The following is a 20,351-nucleotide window of genomic DNA, read 5'->3' on the forward strand; positions in this document are numbered from 1 at the left end:
TCATAATGAATCCATTCTGCTAAGCCAGAAGATGAGCAATAGCTGTCCTCGTTTGAACCAACTTGCTTTTAAACAATAAAGGACAAAGCCTAACTATTCAGGGCTACAAGTAATATAATTTCCTATTACACATTGCGATCACTTTATAACACACAGACAGACATGCTTTTATTCTTCTAAGGCAGTGTCCTGCAATAACAGTATTTATGAAAGGAAACCAAACACTTAGAGTGACCATCAGATAGGCTTAGAAACATTTCAGATGAGGTACAGCAGCTGTGCTGCAGACATAGGAGAACGTACACTGATCCCGGCTCTATACTTGGCCCACGAATAAAGAAAGGAACTCGAATATCAAAGTCATATGGCATTGACTTTCCCTTGACCAGTCCAAACTGCCCAATATGGTAACCATGGTCAGCAGTGTAAATGACGTAGGTGTTCTCCAGTTCTCCCGTGTCCACAAGCATATGGTACAACTGAAATATAGCATAGGAAAAACTCAGTCTCAGAATCAAGTATTTCAGAACATTTTTTGTACAACCATGCATGCATACACACACAGTTTTCCTATTTAAAATTGTTGTGCAAAATGTACCATTGGGAAACTATTGAAACAGTTATGCCAAGGATGAATTTGGCGCATCATGCCCTTAGCATGGTGTAGTAAACTGAATACAATGTTATTTTGCTACTCACACACTAGGTCTACATCTTGACATATAAGAGTTAGCTTCAGGGGGATTTCAGAAGTTTACTTTGGCAATTTATGGTGATATCTGACTTGTGTCTCCACTACCCACAAATCTCTATGTAACAATCATTGTAATACACTGCTTGGTAAATTACTAGCTCTATAACCGATGCATACTCAGACTTGCTCAAATGTGTTAGTTTGTAAGGGTCTCCTCTCCTTCATTGAAGGGATTGGAATGAAGCTATTTTATTGTTATTTGATTGCTACTAAATGTAACGGTGTCCCTCCTTTACCATCGGTGGAAAATCCTTTGGATCCATAAAGTCAAAGAGAGAGGGTTTGGAACAAAATTCTACTATGAACACCTCATGTGTCATATTATATGTAGTTAGCTGCCCCCTGTATCATCTATGCTCATAAACACTTTCAAGTAGGAATAAGAGATCCTCCGGAAAAGGCTTTATTTTCCCGAGAATCACGTCTAGACTGGAGCTTTTCTCCGGCTTATCTCCAAGCCGGAAAAAAGCGGCAGCCATGTTAATGCAAATACCGCGGGGGATATTTAAATCCCCTACGGATTTGCCTATTCCAAAGTGCTACATTAGCATCCCTTTTCTGGAAGGGATGCCAGTGTAGACACAGCCAATCAGTCTAACACCTGATTTTTGCTCTGTACTTCAGTGAACCCAGTTGCAATAACTTAGTTGAAGGATAAACTGTGAGGGAATTAGGGTGAAGTAGAGGTATGTGTGTATATGTGCCATGACCCTCTACAGATAAGGGACCTGATATTTCTTTATATATTTGCTCTATTGGCTGGGAGAGTTAAACTGATCCTGTAGCTTACTGGACACGTGTTAATGTTTTTCCTTTAAAAGCTACTTATTCTACTACCAGTTACAAAAGTGGACAACAAAATGGCTGTGTAGCATTGCCAGTCAGAGAATTTGTTGGAATCTGTGTTTTCACAGGTTTATTTAGGTTCCCTATCACTTTAAACATAATTATCTTCTCACTTACATAGGGTAAATCACAAGTGACTCCATTGAAGTCAATGGAATTCACCAGCACAAGGCAAGTAAAAATGAGAGAAGAATCAGACTTGGCATACCAGTTACAACAGTTTATAATAAAACAATTTATCTATGACTTTTTCAGTTACTCACCCTTTCCATGGAGTCATCAACTGACATCAATGTCTGAAGCCTTTTGCGCTGTAAGACATTTGTAAATTCCATGTGGATAGGCAGCATAGGCCCAGTGTATTGCATGATCCAGTGTTTATCCATGTTTGGTGCATAGTTATAGCTTGGTGTTCTGTAAAAGAAAGGAGGGAATTTGGAGAATTTCACACAGTATCACAGAAATTACAGGAAAAAAAGAACTGATCAGTGATCCACCTAATCTGTACCCTGTTAGTGTGTAGTGGACTGTATACATATATATATATTTGTATGTGATTTGTATGTTTGTGTATATGTATATTTATACAGATATAGATTTCAGGACATAAAACAAAAGCTAACTGATGGGTATTTAGGAAGAAATGTCTCCCTAAAGGCAGGTTATATCATTACATACAAATTAGTGTATGTGTGTGTGTTCTCAATTATAATAACCATAGTAGAATTCCCTAAATAATTTCGGAGCTTAATCATATTTTCACCAATGACTTTCAATGAGAATCAGGCACCTGAGTCACTTTTGAAAATTAGTTACATTAAACAATTTTATCCCATCTTTCTAATTCGATCTCATTTTACTTCTTATGAGTCATTTGTTCATAGGAAGCTTAATTCAGCAGGGTCACAAGTTCTGTTCTGCAGTGGGCCAGGTCTAGCTTAGCCATATTTATAGGCCAAAGAGGAGGATTAGCACAGCTATGCGAGATAGAATTTGGCTTTGTGCAAGCTAATACATACTCGGAGTTATCTCATACTTCCATGTCCTCTAGAAGCCTAACTCATCTTTAAAAATGCTCATGTCACAATCACAAGAAATCCATTCGATCAGGTGCCTTCACATTACATAAGCTAAAAAATAAAGTCAGCAAAACTAAAGGATGAAATTCAGAAGTCAAAGTGGACTATTTTCCCAATATTATTAAGGGAGATTGCAAGCATGCCTCACTACCAAGAACTGATCTCTAAATTAAACAATTTATAATTAAGCTTACAACAAAGACATTTTCCCACTAGTACAAGGAAATTATTATTAGCTTTTTTTGATTCATTAGAACAGCAGCGACTGTATCATCAATGTTTGGTTTTTTATGTCCCCCAAACAGCTGAAATGCTGATTTCATGACCATAATCAAATAAGGACATGAACAAGTAAAAGCACACATGCTTTGAGGCTTTGAGTTTTGCAGTAACCAGTAGGGTAGATACATTTGCAATTATTATCTATAATAAAAATATATTTATTTCCGTGTGTGCTAAATCCGGAAAGGATATTATTTTTGTGTCTGTATCAAAAGTATCATGCACCTCTATTGAAATATATAGGTGAGCTAAAGCATCAGGACAATAATAATAATCATTAAGAAGATCCTAGAATGGACTCTACATAATTTGTTGGGATGATGAAGTTTACCGTTGCCAAATCCCACACCATTATTTCTCAAAGTTCCTACAAAAGTCAAGAAATAGACAGAAACTGGTGGTTGATGGCATGTAAAATTTAGCATGAGAGAGAAATCAGGGAAACACAAATATTCCATCTGAAATAAATCACTATTAAGGAATGTAGGCAAAAATTAAACATGCAATATCCAGTGTGTCAGAACAGCTCATTAGTTCCAGTTACCCTTTATATGCAACAAACTTATATGCCTCATAAAAATTAAAGACAGAAACAAAACAAAATCCTGCACTGTAATTCTGACATGTGAATCACTGCCCCTGATTAGCTGAGTTTCCTTCCCCTATGCTGATGTCATTTGTGAGACTGGTGCCTTAATTTATATTTTTTAATATCTACCCTTTGTTTTTTTTCCTCATAATTATGTCTCACTATTGCATTGCATATTTCATTATGTAATCTTGAATCAATCCATCATTCAATTGAAAAAAAAAATGCTATGTGATGTGAAGCCAAATTCATTTTATAGCTGCTATATATACTCAATGTATATGGATATATTTTTACTAGTTTAAATAGATGATGAAAATAATGATTACATGTTTAATACGCTTAAATTGGTAGATTTTTTTAACCCATACATTACACATACAATGCATATGTAACACATCAGATAAAAGATTGCATATGTAGATTTTTCCTCACTCCCCTTCCATGTCTCGGCCACCAACCCAATTCTTCAGAAGAGCATCAAATAAATGAGCCACACCCCCTTGATTAAGACATTTGTTTCTAAGGTTGTCTTTACAGCATTCTGGATTTCCAATGTATACAGGATCATACAGAGCGTTGATGTTCAATTGATTACAAGACATGAAGGAAACACTGAAAGCACAGGTGTGTCAGTGCAGCAACAAATGCATGTGGCATTGGATGCAAGCTTTGGAAAGGTTTACACCCATGAGGGCAGGCAAGTTTGCAGATTTAGTTTTGGGGCCCATGCAGCATGTTCATGCCACAGCAGTAAGGAAAGGGCTCCTGGGGGAACCAGCATAGGGGTAAATCAGGTGCCACCCACAGGCTGGCAAGGGCACCATATCCAATTCAACTGGAAATGTTAAAATTGCTCAGTTGGAAATAGCTTAATAGAGCAGATGGTGGCCCATTTCTGTGGGTTTAGGATTCTGTTTTATGGGGATTCTAAATAATACGCTGTCAAACAAAACACAATAAGTATGTAATATGCTGTCAAAAACAACTTAGAGGTCTGGCGTATGGTTGGGCTATGTGGTTTGAACAAAAGAAAACAATATAAAAACAAACAAACAAACAAGGATTCCACCGGAATGAATTGAGGACATAGGTGCAGGGCCCTTCACACAATGGTCTGTGCATAACTTGCAGGTTTATCTCCTGGGGCTTGGTCTTCAAATAGATTTCAAGAAATTAACTTATTACTTTATTATCTTTCCTGGGTTTATATGGACATAGCAGATGCCTGGCCTCATTTTTTAATAACAGGTTTTTTGGAAGCCACACCAGGACCCATACAAGAACCTGAGCGAATTCCTCTAGCTACCTGGAACTTGGAGGTAGGAGGGTTAGCATGGAGCTCCACTGCCTGCTTTCAGATGGCAAAGCGATGTAGACAAATCTTAATGAATTCATGTAATCACAGAAATGGAAAGACTGGTCCCGTAATAGCCCATTACAGAGCAGCAGGTACATAGGGTCATGGATAACTTGTCAACTAGCGACTTCAACAGTCTTGGGAATCTCCTCTCTGCTATTACATTTGTCAGTGGGCTGAATGGTTATCCATATGTACACAGCAGTCTTATCTCAAAGTGTGCACGGGTCCAATGACCCCATCTGGCAGTCATATGGGTACTTTAGTTGACATTTTAGGAATCTAAATGGCTTTACTCAAAGCAGCATTCTTAAAAACATTTTTGGTACTTTCCGGATTGGTGAGCTAATGCTGGCGTTAATGTAGGGGGACTTTTGGCGAAAGAGGGCCTTAGAACTATGTGATCTACACCTGGAGGAGCAAGCAAGGACATTAAACATGAGATGGACAATGACTGATCAAGGGGACCGGGCAGCAATTGTTATCTTCTGGAAGGTAGCAAGCCAGGTTCTGCCCCATGGAATTTAGCTCTCAGTAATTCATAGTTAGGGGCCACAACAGCAGTGGAGCAGCAGGATACAGACAATTCTGATAACTGGGCATTGGGATGCAGAAGTATACAAGTCGTGTGTACAGCCTGAGATAGTCAGTTGCCATTAATCTGTTGGGATTCCATTCCAGATATTGGCAGACTGGCCAAGAAGGTGGTAGAATGGATTTGTGAGCAGAGGATTGTTTTTCTTATGCACATACATGGACAACTTTGTGGCCCTGGCAGCTGTGCTCCAGTGACAGGGCAAGTTCGTGTTGGCATGGAACGAGAAGCATGTTATAGGACCACTGTTTTATGCTAAGCCAGTGGTTCCCAACATTTTTTATGCAGCAAACCTATTCACAAATGTTTGGCGGACTGGTAACATTTTATTGGCATATTTATTATGTAAATAATGAATATGCAGATATGCAAATAAAACGTTACCCATCCACATAGACCCAACCCAGCCCCTTGTTCTCCAGTGCCTAACACCTTTTGACCCCCACTCCTATGCCCCATGTCCTTTGACCCTTTACCCTCTGACCCCTACAGCCCATGCCAACACCCTGTTGCCCTGTGATCCCACCATGCCTTCACCCAACACCCCTTTGACCCCACCCCACCCCTGCACTCACCAGAGAGAGGCTGCCCCCTCTAGGGAGTGTGGCTGTTACTGCTGTGTGGGCAGAGAGAGTGGCCTTCCTTTGTGCTCCCTCCCTCCCCCAGCGTGTCTTGTGCCCCCATTGGTAGAGGGGGAAGCATGGAGCCCTGGTGGTTGCCATTATGGGGGAGAAGAAGGGAAGGAGGCGCCTCCTAATTCTCCTCTTCCCTCTGCCCCAGTGCTGCCACCAGCAAAAGCGGCTGTGCAAGGGACGGGGGAAGCATGGAGCCTTGGGGAGGTGCCTCCTGGTCCACCTCAGCCCCAGCGCCACCACCTGCAAAAGTGGCTCACAGATAGGGGGGGAGTGTGGAGCCCTAGGGAAGTGTCTCCTTTTATGCCTCCTCCTGCTGCTGCTGGCAAAAGCATCTGTGTGGGCAGAGGGAATGGCTGTTGGCGGCATAAGCACCTCTCTCCTTCTTCGTGCCACCTCCCTCCCCGAGCACAGAGTGGGAAAGCGCCTCTTGCTCCACCTCCTGTTGCTGCTGTCTGAGCCACCACGGCTGCCGGAAACAGCCAGCTTGAGCTCTGAGAGATGCTGCGACCGGGCAGCCAGCGATTCGTGGCCCGGCAGCAGGCTGCAGACCGGCAATTGGGAACCACTGTGCTAAGTAACCCATCACAGGATGTGGCATACATTCAGAACACTCTTTGGGTAATGTGTAAAGGAGACCAGTTACTGCCCAGAACAAAAAAGAGATGTAATGCAGATCCATGCTGTCAGACATTCATTCACACAGGATCTAGCCAGCAGCCAATGAGCACCACCTTGGCAGCTAAGGCTTGATGGATTCTAATTGGGGTGACCCAATCCATTGTGATCATAAAAGGCTCAGCAATTTGGACTTCCTGGGGCATCAAATTATTCAGGGAGGATGCGGTTCCCCTGTAAAAAACTTTGGAGTCCAATTGTTTTGGCTGATATAAAAGGAGGCAGAAGAAAGGTCTGGGAACCCAACTGGATTCGTGGTGTGGGGGGGGGGGGGAGGGGGAAGGCAGCCATGCCAATGGCTGATAGGACATCAATGCTGGTACTCCATAGGAAAGGTCTACATTAACCAGATAAATGGCTTGGAAAAGGATTTAAAAGAGGTGTTCATTAAAGGAACAAATGGGGGACTCCTATGACTGGTACAGCAGAAAGCCAATCCCCCAATTCCTATAGCCCACCTTAACCCTCCTATGAGAGGGGTAGATTTTAAGATCCTGGCCATAGATTTGCTGAGGGACCTGGATGGAAAAAGAGGGAGAGCTGGTAATAGCCCTAATTACAGAATAACCATGGGTTATTTTCTGGGTACCAAGACATCTAATAATACAGTTGTGGCCCGATTAAACCCATGTTAAATGCCTCCTCTCCTCCTTTCAGTATAGCCAGATGATACAGTACACATGAAAACATCAGATAAAAGATTGTAGGTGTAGATTTTCCCTTCATTCTCCTGGCATAACTCTGCCAATCTGTAGCAAAAAACTATTTTTGGCATCATGTCAACTCTTTAGCTTTAGAGATTCAAATAAAGGAGCCACACACTTCTTCCATCAATTCTGACAGTTTTAGGGAGAAATGACATTGCAACTAAGTTCTTTAAATAACTCTCTCTGATCTGTAGAAATGGACACTGTAGAGAGAGAGACATTTATAAGCAGACATATGTCACATATTAAATAAAGTGTAACATTGTTGACTGTTCATATCAAGCATAGTATATTATAGACATATATATTAAAAATCATACTAAAATGACAACCCTGACAAAGAAAATTGTCCCAGTGTATATATTATTTGAAGAAACTAGCAATTTCCCACACTGTCCAACTAGTATTCCAGAGCAATATTGATCTGGAGTGGTTCATTCTCCATGACTCATTCGCTAGCTTCTCTATGGAATGGATACCGAGTTGAAACATTGGGTAATTTGGGAGCAATCCCAAAGAAGAAGGTATTTTCTCATGGTCTCTATTATCTCTTTTTAAATGTGTCAGATATATCCATGGACACCTTGCCCATGGACACACATATTGACGTTAAAATAGCTTCCCACCAGCTATTCCCCCCCACCCCGATATCCCCCATTCCCGCTGACCTCCTCCCGGCCAGCCCCACTCCCCTCCTGGCCGGTCCCCCCCATCCTCCATCTGAGATCAAGTGTGGCTGGTATTTTTTTGAAAGCATCTGGTATCACTAGTCTCTATTGTCTCGCCTCTGTTTACCCATAAACAAATCCAGTGCTCTCCTTGAACTATTGTCCTGTCCCTACAAAAACTCCTACCCTTGTCCAAGAAAAACGGTTCTGATACCTGGATTTAAACTGAATCAGTTCCATTGAGACTTTTTCATCTCCTGTTTGATCGTGCTGGGGGCTCTGCTTTGCTTGTCTCCTGCCCTCTGGAACCCCAATCAGTGCAAGCTTCGCAGAGTGGTGAGGTCTCTTTCTCTCTCTCTCTCTCTCTCTCTCTCTCTCTCCTTACACCAATCTACCTCTCTCTAACCATAGCCTCCTGACCCTGCCATGTAAATTGTTATATGTTTAGCTAGCCCTAACATTTGTAACCAGTTTCAATTTAGTTTTAATATTGTAGCTGTTAGATTTAATATTGTAACTGTTTTGTGTGTTTGGCTCCTCTCTCTCTCTCCCTATATTATATATATCTATTCACTACCGAGAAATAAATAACTTTCATTGTTAAGCTGGTTGCTTCTCTCTCTTTTCCTCTCTCTTGCTCACTCTTCCTCAGGAGTGTTGTTTTGCCTTCCCCATTCATTCTGCAACAACGCTTCTTGTACTCAAGCTAAAGATCCCTGTAGTGCCCAAAATCCTGTGGGATTTGCTCATCACGTGATTTACCAGTGAATGATTGTGGTGTGAAAGTGGTGATAGGGAGGTGCTGAACCTGGGGGTATATGAGGATGGCAGCTTAAAGTGCTGTTAAATCTAGCCTAACTGAGTCCAAAGGCACATGAGGGAGCAGTGTGGCATTACTGTTAACCCAGACTGTTGAGTCAGGGACAACTAAGGGGTCAGCTTGTGAGTGCTGATTACCCAATCCTCTCAGGTATGCTCTTTAGTGGGTGTAAGTGTCCATGTGTTACTAAGGTGGGAAGAACCCCATCCTAAGGAACCTAGTTCCTGCAGGAGAGCTCCAGTGGGAGGGGGAATTGGCAGCAGGGAGAAGTCAGGGAGAGCACAAGTAAGCACAATGATAGAATTGTCAACATCCCCCGCACCTAAGAAGAGTAACCCTAATAAATGAGCATACCCCAGAGTATTGGGCAAATCTGGTAACGGGTTAGTCACCACGATATTCTCTGCTGTGGTGGGCTGAGCAGTCAGCTGGAGGATGGGTCACCTGTTGTTTTTCAGGTGAGAAGATCACCTCTGAACGCTGTCAGCATCCCCTGGCTCGTTTGAGAGGCCAGGTGGAGGAGCTTTTATCAGGCAGGTTTTTGGTGAGGGAGTAGGTTGCTCCTGGCTGATGAAAAGGGAAGGGAGAACAGGTCTCCAGCTTCCTTTTCCATACTGACCTAGAGCTACATATGAGTACACTGGCACAGCAGATCACATAGTTATAGCTTATTTCACTTAGAACACAAGGTTTTAGTAAATGGTGGAAATTCTAAGGTTTTCTTGTCTCTTCATTATATATGGTTCCTCTCCTTTTAAAACTCTGTTTCGTGTTTCCTCACCAGACACCAATATTGCATATTTTACAGAATGCCAATTCTCGTGCTGCTCCATAAATAATCTAGAAGACAAATTTGCCTTGTTTTGTAAATATCTGCTGTTTCACCCAGAGATTAAAAGTACCTTTGGAAAGTGTTTGTGAAAGGTTTTAACTGTACCACTCATCCCTGGAGCATGGCTGTTGAAGAATATCCATTATAACTAGGATGCTTCTGACAGTGGCCTTGGGAACAGGAGACTTAAGCCTACCTCGGCAGCTGGCTTGCCTTCTTGGCAGCACAACAGCCTGTCATTGCACTGCTGGCTTAACTGTAGCCAGGAGTGAACAAACATATTATTTATGTAATTATGTATTACAATGAGAAATTTACAAATACTAGCACAACACTTAATATCTTTGCTATTTAATAAACGTTGTTAGATACAGCAGTCAAAAACTGCTGGATGCTCTCTACTTGATACACATATGTAACGGCTAGGAGTACTGTATGCATATACTGAAGAGACAATGGACACTACGTAAACATGGTCTCTAATTAAAATGTGGGAGCAAATAGTTTATTATATTAGTTCACTATTACATACATTTAAAAGCTAAACTGTTTGATTTGACCTTCAAAAACATATTTGCAGATGCAAAAGGTAACATAGAAAGGACAACTGCACCCAAAAGTTTGAGCCTACATTTAATTGTGGAAGTAAAATTGTGCTTGCAATATTGAAGGCCAGTTTAATACACAGCACCTTGAATTGTACTGCTTAACAAAATTCTCTGAAGACCTGGATTAACAACTCTTCACATTACTTTACTAAAGATTAGCCCATGGAAAACAACTGGGAAAAGGCGACATCTATTTTTAACAAGAAATGTTGCTCCATGTCAGGAAAGGCAACAAGAATTTACTTGTGTAAGGCTCTGGCCCTACAAATGCTTAACCATGTAAGTAGATTTACACTTAAGTAGTCCCATTGAATGTGCACATTTGCAAAGTCCTTCAATTATTGCCATCATCATCTGGGCCTCCAACTGCTTATCCTATTTATATTGCAATCTCCTCATGAAAGGCACATAACTTCTTTTATGATTTGTTGACTGCTGGCACTGTAATATATTAAAATACATCTTGGTATAAATAGCTTCACAGTGGCTGCAATCAATAGGGAAACTGCACCTATAGTATACAGACTGAACTAAAGGTTAAATACCCACTTCACTTCAGTTTGTAGTGGGAAGGGAAAAAGGGAATTATATAGGTTAATAAATCAGTCTTTTTACAGTATTGACTCATTTTTCTCTTACTCCTGAGTTGGTCCTGTCAAGGTTTTATTTTTAAATCTGTAATTTGATTTCTAAGCATCGATATAAATAAAAAAGTCACTTGAAATTAGATCGAAGGGAAAGGACATATAACTTTTACCTCATGACAATAATATGTCACAGACAGTCTCTGCAACAAAGGATAAATGGACATAAATCAGTACCCAGTTATTTTGAAATAACTCCCCTTATTTTGAAATCATAAGTGGAGCATCCACACTACTAAGCGCATTATCATCTCTGTGACAGTCATAAGGATCTTGCGCAAAAGGGTTTTTTTGAGCAAAATGGAAGCAGCTTCATTGCTTCTCTTTGTGCAAAACCCCCCTGTGCAAAAAAAATTGGCAGAAAATATGCTAATGACATCTCGACTCATGCTAATGAGTCCATCATTAGCATACTCTCTGCCGCAAAAACTTGTAGTGTAGACATAGGCCAGGAATTCTTTTACCTCTGAAAACACTATATGGCTCAGAAAAAAAATCCAAGAGCACAGAGATGATCTTCTTTGTACTTATTAAAAAAGATGTAATCCTTTATTGAATCTGAGAGTGTTTGATTTTCACTTTAAATTGAAGATGATGGGGTTAACAAGTGAACCCTCAGAAGTAGTCACAGCAAGTATTTCCATTTTGCTTGTCTTATTAAGTGTTTTCATTCAATGGGTGCATGTTCAATTGCATGGAGGAAGTGGAAGGATGGGGCTGAAAGATGGCAGCTTTGTGCAAGTCTATCTTTTCTCTTTGGCATGTCTATTTTGGACAAGAAAAGATTAAAAACAATATGGAAATTTCTACCTGTGTGCATTTGACTTTCCTCTTTGAATCAAGAAGGTGAGGACAAAAACACCTCACAAATATTAAATCAAAGAGGAATAGAAATCTCACAATGACAACGATGCTGCCCCTCATATAGGTGAACCCCATATCTCATTCTGAATCAAACTAACCTCTATTTTTTAAAACAGATAGTATTTTAAACAACAAGCAATAGAGACTCTCTACCAGCAATGAAATGATACATAATTTAAAGGCTCGTTTAAGCTACTGTCTTGTTAAACAGAATCTCCTCTTGCATGTGGCTGAGAGACTGAATTCTTGATCTGTAGGCATAACCTTCCAGCTCAGTTTGCAAAGCCAGTAAGCAGCGTTCAACCTGGTTTCCTTTCTTTACTGGAGAGAGGGATTACAGTAACATGATATCACAACTACATTTGAAAAACAAAATTGAAGGTCAGACGGCTGTAACCCAAGGACAGACAAAAGCGATCCAAATGATGCTTGACCACCAAGGTAGAAAACCCAAGGGTTAAATGTTCAAGTTACACTAACCCAAGAAAGAGGGATATTATTGCTCTTGCACTGTTTTCACAGGACAGCCACATATTTGTGTGAGACATGTAACTTCTTTCCTTTAGTCAGAACATGTTGCTAATGCTTTTGCTCTAGAAATTAGCTGTTTAGTAGCTTCATGCACCCAGATTGGCAGTTTGTCTTCAATTTGTCTCACTTCTTTGTCTGCTGACTGAACTCTTAACCTGCACAGGCATTCACAAGAAATACAAAACAATCCACACAAGTCTCTCTCTCGTGGCAGCTAGAGAAGGAACACTTTACAACAAAGATGTCAGGAAATCCAGGCCACCAAGATAGACAGGAAGAGACACACCTGATTCATGCTTTCTGGTTTCCAAAACAAGCAGCTTAGCAGATAAAGCTATTTTGATGGATAGTTTTCCAGTCTATACAAATAATATGAAGAATAGGTTGCACAAATACTCAGAGCAAATTAAATTTTCAAATGGACAACTGCAATCCACATGGCCTTGCAAAACAAAATTTTAATTGTTCCTTTACTGTTAAACCCATGGGAACTTTTTTACTTTATTGGTTCCCCCAATGCAAGCCAGGTGAATCCAGACTCCAAACACAAGAAGTCAGAAAGTCTTCAGAAACAGGATAAAACAGCACAGAGTTCCTGCCGGGCTTCTGGTTCAACCTGCCAGGTCCTAAAATAAGCTGGGTGTCCCAAGGACAAGAAAGGCCAGCCCATCAGGGACAAGTGACTGGGGAAGTTAATCCACATGATCACGAATGAAAGGATTAGTAGTAATTGGAACAATGTCTGTGCTTCACTGATCCATATAAAGGGGTTAGAACAGAAATGTTCCAGTCCTCTTATGTTATAATCTAAAACAGAAATAAATTGATTAGGATCTGCTGCTGCCTATAACCTACTTGCACACACACACTCACACACACACACACACATACACACACGACAACACACAAAAAGAGACACTGTGCCTGTGCCCCCAGTTTCTCAAATAAACACAAAACCTTTTAATCAATCATTTACTGGTCCCAAAGCCAATAGGAACAGCTATTAGAACAGCATAACCACTTTCCAAAAATAATAAGTATGTTATTGAAAAGACCAGACTGACGGGTTGCTTGGGAATCATGTAATTGCTGCTCTGTCAGCAAGCCTGGCATGAACATCTGCACAAAACCTGCTGAAGGACACTGCCACCATGAGCATAGTTAGTTAATCAGCTCTCAGGAAAACTATGTCCTACAGGAACATGAAGGAAGTAATATCTTTGCAGTAGGTTCTCCCACCATCAACTCTTGTGTCAACATATTGTAAGAAGCTGCCTTAACAAAGTGGCAAAGAACCTTGTGCTTTTCCAATAAAGAGCTCTTATCCAGAGAAATGAGTTCCTCACAAGTGTAAAAATTGGTATTGTCTATCCTAAAGGAACCAGTACAGTATACAGTGAGAATAAAAAAAAGGACTTGTATTTGCTGCTCACTATAGATCCCTCAAATTTATGTTCCTGCAGAGTTTCCATGAAAAATAATAAACAACAATACAAACTCCCAGCAATGGCACAATCCAAATTTTACTTACATGTGCTGTGAAGCATTTGGATAAAGCTCTGAAAATTGTGGTGCAGAATCCTCAGGGCCATGAGGTGCAGCATGGCTGATAACCATCATTATGGGCCTATGGGGATACATTCTCTTAGACATTTTGAAGTAATTAATGCTCTCATTAGTGATTAAGTCTGTGAAGTAGTCCTGTAACATACATTTAACACAAAATAAAAATTACAAATTGCACATCATTAATCAGATCACAGTATTTTGTTATACCAAGTAATCATTAGTGCTTAGGTCAGGAAGTAAAAATGTACCTTCAAAGAACACATGACCATAAAGAACACAGGACACACTACGCACTAATTACTTTCTGAGGAAGGTATATTAGATGGGAATGTATTTTGCAAAATGTGCTTACCTGTAAGATTATATTAACTGAATAATATTACCAGACTTGGGAACATGGTGTTTTTGAGCACAAAGATGTCTTAAATTTTGTTGATAAAGTTCCTTGTAAAAACATGATTCCAAAGTGAAAGAAACCACCCATACCGAATATCATTTCATATTTACAAGTAAGTCTTTATTGCATCCTTTCTTCAAAATATAGATTTCCCTCTATGCGATTTGGGAGAAGTCTACAACACTGAACATATTGCAAAAATATGGTTGTCTAGGAGTGGCTTTATCAAAGAAATTGCATTCAAACATATAAATATAGGGAGCATTTGAATTCCTGCAGGGTCTGTTCTTTTAATTGTATAACATAAAGAATTGCAGCTGTTGAGGTGAAGGTTGTTATTTGCTAATAAACTGGCTTAACCCACAGCCAAGGTGGCAAATGGGACTCTACAAGGGAAAAGGAGGAAATGGAAAGAAGAAAAAAAAAGGATGAAAACTTAAATTAAACCACCTGCCACCTCTAAGCGTTCTTTGTTGGCCTGGAGCTCCAGTGTGAGTTTCATTGAGAAAGTTCTGAGATGATGTTTGCAATTTCAAGCACTTTCAGGCATGACTAATCACATGTTGTGGATTCAAGGCCCTAAACAGCTGCGAAAGCAATGCCTGAGGGACTGGATCTGTGTCACATGCATATCAGTGTTAGGACAAGCCAACCAGCTGTAATCTCTCTCTTTCTCTTCCCCCCTCCTCTCTCTCTCTCTCTCTCTCTCACACAGCAGATACAGTAGCCTAGATGTCAATTCTCCTGTAGTGATGTGGAGAAGACTGACTTCATATTAATAGGAACCATGACAATCTGGTCACCTCCTACGGTACCAATGTTTTGGCAAGTTCTGATAGTCTGTTAAAATGAAATGCCCTAACAGGACGACACTGAATGGGTTATTGCCCTCTTACTTTTTTCCTATTTTCCTAAACATCATACATTCTTGCTATTCACAGAAGATGTATAAGGAATTTATAAATAACCAATATTCTTTATTTCCTATTTTACACTTTGTATCAGTGTCATATTAAGGTTGGGGAAATCAGAAACAGCTATTGTGAGTTTCCAGTGAAATCTCATTACATAGGTCAGAAACCACAGCTGCAGCATCTGTAGCATCCTCTACAAGCTCTGTTCTGAGGAAATTCCAGCTTACATAAAGTGATTTGGAAACCACAGAATTTCCAGTGCTGCATGGTTCTGAGAAATCTCTCTGCAGTGGGCAGGTCCCCTTGGCATACATTCCAAACTTTGTCAGGAGTACAAACAAAGTGTGAAGTTTCCCAAACCTTGTTTTTTGCCCTTATCTATTCTCATTCTCGTATCCAGAGCCTGACATCACTAGCACACTGTTTTTCCTCTCACAGTATAATGGAAAACAGTTCCAGATAAGCTGTGCTTAATATGGATAACAACTGGCAATACTCAGCAATACCATCATCTTAACATAAGAGATCAGTAGCATAAGGCACAATATTTACTTCAAGATAGGCCTTTCTTATTTTTTTTCTTTCATGGGACCATCCATTTCTTAGAGAAAAAGAGAAACCAGATTAAAGCCCCTACGTAGCTTTTTATCCATTTTACAATGGCACCTTTAAATTTGAGAACTGATCTCAAACTATCTGATTCTATGACTGTGAGAAAATGACATTTATTCCTAGGATGTAATCAATCAAAGGTGAAGTCATCTGATGCAGTGTAAATGTGTCTGGATGATACCTTTTCATACTCAAATCCATGTTTCTCTTTGTTGCCATTGCGACAAACTGTATAATTATAAAAGCGAGAGTTCTTGATTAATCCAACCCATTCTCTCCACCCAGGAGGGATGTAGCTGCCATTGTATTCATTGAGGTATTTCCCAAAAAAAGCTGTGAAAGAGAAAAGTGCACACATCAGAAAAAGTTTAGATTTTCACTCTGAATTTTCTAGTTCAACTCAAATGTACAAATATTTGAATGAAGGTTCTATTTTATTGTGCATCACAACATAAAAATGTGTTGGTATGAGTAAAGATGTTGCACATTATAAAACATCTGCCAATATTAATAGTTTCATTTTTAATTAAAATCACAAAACCATGCCTATAGCTGCTTTTGCCAACTCTGCTGATCTTAGGTGTTTTTCTTAAGCCCCAGATCTGGAGTCATATGATCATACGAGATTCTCATTTTTCATTTAAAATGAATTAGTTTCTAGCCATCACGGTTGTAGAGAAAAGTCTGAAATAGACTATATGCTCAAAACATAGAAGGTAAATTAAAAAAAAACCCTTTTTTAAAACACTCACAAGGAAGCCAAATTTCATGTTGTTTAGGATTTGGCTCATGATTTTTGAATGTTTGTAGTTGACCCAATTCCTACACTTTCTGGCTGGACAGGGGAGTTAGGGACATTGGTCTATTGCAGACTCATATCAATCCTTTGGAACAGATGGACAAAAATACAGCCTAAGGACACTGCCTTTGGGAAAGAAAATGCATCTTAGATAAGCCTAGTTTGAGAGGGCAGAAGAGAACTCTTGTCACCCCAAACCCGGTCAGTCTGCTACTACTGGTTCTGTGAGACAGAAATGAAGGAGATGAGACAACCAAAGAACCAGGCTATAGGTCTGCTGCTATTAAGCGTAGCTTTTAATAACATGGAAAGTTCTATCTCTGAGAGTTGCTCCTGATCTATTGCCAGAAGACACCTTCTTTATCCAGACCTGGCAACTTATTTGTTATTTCTTCCTTCACCCCTCTATGGATATAGATATATTTCATAGCTGCCTTCGCTTCCACTCTGAATCAGGTCATTTTTTAAACTAATATGGCCTTCTTCCTCAATTGTGGCTTTTTGGCCATCTAGTAAAATGCCATATATCATTCACATTTGATGAAATTCCTCCTCCCAACTGGTTAGTTGTATAATTGTGACAGTCACACATTTGCCTTGATGCCACTATAATGACACTTCGAATGTTATTCATAAACAAGGCCTGAACACAGTGAGCAAGATTTTCTGTCAACTCCTCCTCCCTCCAGCTACTGGAGGCTATCCTGGGACTGCTTGTGGGTGGCCATGTCTCCCTTCTCACTGCTCCACCTGTGATTCTTAGGGAAGCCAGCAAGGCAGGAAGTGGGGTAGAACAGGTGCCAGCTTTGCTTCCTGGAGCTGAGTATCAGCACATTTCACTCTCTGCAAGGAGCAGTAATGGTAGTTCGAATTAAGAGTATTAATTTGAACTACCTAGCCCATGCCGCGTGTAGCCGTGGGCAGGTAATTCGAGCTACCGGGCATTTAAAAATGGTGGCACTTGGGAACATGCAAATGAAGCCCGGGATATTTAAATCCCGGGCTTCATTTGCAAGTTCGAATGACTGCATTAGCCACCTTAGTTCAAACTAGGATGGCTAGTGTAGCCATACCCATAGAGAGGCAGCAGTGTGGGGATCCTCAGGAGAGGGGCTGGGAGCTAGGGTTGCCAGATGGTTTCAACAAAAATACCGGACACACTTGATATTACATCACAATCTACATGACATCTTATTTAGAAAATAACGGACATTTATATTTTCTCAATTTGTTTCCCGAACAGAAAGCTCAAATACTGGACTGTCCAGTTCAAAACCAGGGTGGGTGTAGGCACTCATGAACAGTCGTGTGGGAGGTCCAGGCTGCTCCTCCATTTCTGCAGCAGCAGCAGCAAAAATGACAAGTCCAACCCATAGAGCCACAGGTGTGTAGGAATAAGGTTGAGAATTGCAGGAAGAGAAAGATGGGTGTCATGGTTCACGCAGCTGAATGCTGCCCTGGAGAACTGGATTCTATGTGTTGCTATGGCCAATCACAAACTGAATTTTTCGCAGGCGATCATTAATTGTGTGTGCCTCTTTTTCTGGGCTCCCTACTTAAGATCCTGGATCTGCTTTGAAGAAGTGTTGAGTATTCACAGCTTCAAGTAAAGAATTGGGAGCTGTGCTTCCAATCCAAGAAGTGCTATATAATGCTAAATTCCCTGAAAATCATGTCTCGGGTATTTCAAATTGGGCACCCAATATTCTGCATTTCCTAACTTTTGAGAGCTAGAGTTTGCAAGTTTAATAGTGCTCTTTAAAATGCAGTGTTGGGGTTTATTTGGCTATGTAATTAGAAATGGAGAGTGACAGGCAGAATCAAAAGCCTGATTATTTCACTTGCTCACATTTGGAAAAATGTCACTCGGAGCTATTTTAAACTTGACAACTATGATATTATTTCTGTGGTAAAATAGTAAATAGTAATTAGCAAAAAACTAACACAAAGTTGTCAGAGGCACTTACACAACTACTACTCTAATGTATGGTGAAAGGCTGAATACTAGTGATCTGGGAACCACAGCAGCCTTGGTAATTGAGTTTGCCAATTTACATTAGCCAAGGTCCATTTATTGGTTAAAAGCTGAGGAGGATAAGAATAATTAGACATACTGAGGGACAAGACAGTCTTTTACTAAAACCATGAGTTTAGCCATGTCTTCAATGAATTTTCGTAGCATTACTGAGGACAGAGCACGCCAATAAAAGAACAGTGCCTGGTTCTCTGCCCGCAAATGAACACACATGCCATGCTGAACAGAACACTCAGATGTTACAGTGGCAAACCTTTTGTCTGTGAGCACACACTATTGCTATTCTGTGTGAAGTTCAAAACTGAAGAATCATAAAAGAAAATGGGATGTGCCAACGGTCTCTTTGGCAGCTGGCACTGTAATGCCCAAATGTTCTCCCGGGCTCTTCGAACACTCTGCTCATATAATCAACCCACATCCTTGATTTGGCTCTGGCTTTAAAGTTTCTGACTTGCCCAGACAAACTAGACTGTAGCCTCAGGGCATGCATAATTTTAGAAGCAGCTCAGCAAAGCTATGGGGCTTAGGAATCCATTTTTGTTTGTAATGAATAAAACTGATTATGATTCAATGGGAAAAAAGTCTAATTAAAAAGCAATGTCATTTTCATGAGACATCTTTTCACTATTGTATGTAATGGCCCCCACAGGAACAACAGCAAAGATGCATGCAGATTTTCGCATTTAATAGGACAGGTTTTATCTGCATTTTGGCTGTTTTGCTAACTGTTCCCAGGACACAGTATTTGCTACACTGGGATAACTGCAGTAAGTGTGTCAGCATTCAATTAAGTTTAAACAAACAATAACATGGCAAGGAGAGAAGTTATCTGGATATCCTTATGATTTAGGAATGTTTTTGTCATTACAAAAGATAAGCATCTGGTGAAGTGCAAGCGTCTAGTATAAAGGCAATCCTTAAAGCTTGTCATTGATTTTTACCTTTCCCACCAAGAATTAGGTAAAAGGCATTTAACTGGATTGGAGCTCCCCTCCACCCCCCAAAAAAAGTGGTATCTAAGGAGTTGCACGGAAGCAAGCCTTGGAGAATTTGAGACATGTATCTTATGGACTCTAAGGGTATGTCTGCACTTGCACCTTCTTTCGAGAGAGGGATGCAAATGAAGAAATTCAAAATTGCAAATGAAGCTGGGATTTAAATATCTCACTCTTCACTTGCATAATTGCATTATGGCACTATTTCGAAATAACAGACGCTGTTAAGACGCGGTTATTTCGAGAGAAAACCCTTCTCTCAAAATAACCCTTATTCCTCAGACAATGAGGTTTATCGGTTATTTCGAGAAAAGGGTTTCTCTCAAAATAACCTCATCTTAACAGAGTCTGTTACTGCAAAATAGAACTATTTTGAAATAGCACCATAACATGATTATGCAAATGAAGCAAGGGATATTTAAACCCCGGCTTCATTTGCAATTTCGAATGTCTTCATTTGCATCTCTCTCTTGAAAGAGGGTGCAAGTGTAGACATACCCTAAGTGTGAGATTTTACTTAGCTTCACCTTCTTGCAATATT

The 20,351-nt window shown here is 40.2% G+C and overlaps 1 protein-coding gene across 7 annotated transcripts in view; it reads right to left on the minus strand.

Annotated features, from left to right (window-relative positions):
• SULF1 (sulfatase 1) overlaps window positions 1–20,351 on the minus strand; it is a 153,770-nt gene that overhangs the window by 41,107 nt on the left and 92,312 nt on the right. For all 7 annotated transcript variants that reach the window (XM_075920557.1, XM_075920559.1, XM_075920558.1 and 4 more), the window contains 4 exons: window positions 16,163–16,314; window positions 14,021–14,190; window positions 1,864–2,014; window positions 304–479 (listed from right to left, as the gene is read on the minus strand). In XM_075920557.1, the coding sequence (XP_075776672.1) occupies window positions 304–479; window positions 1,864–2,014; window positions 14,021–14,190; window positions 16,163–16,314 (649 nt within the window). The remainder of the gene's footprint in view (window positions 1–303; window positions 480–1,863; window positions 2,015–14,020; window positions 14,191–16,162; window positions 16,315–20,351) is intronic.

The sequence above is a fragment of the Pelodiscus sinensis genome, chromosome 2 (assembly GCF_049634645.1).
Source record: "Pelodiscus sinensis isolate JC-2024 chromosome 2, ASM4963464v1, whole genome shotgun sequence".
In the NCBI taxonomy this organism is placed as follows: Eukaryota; Metazoa; Chordata; order Testudines; family Trionychidae; genus Pelodiscus; species Pelodiscus sinensis.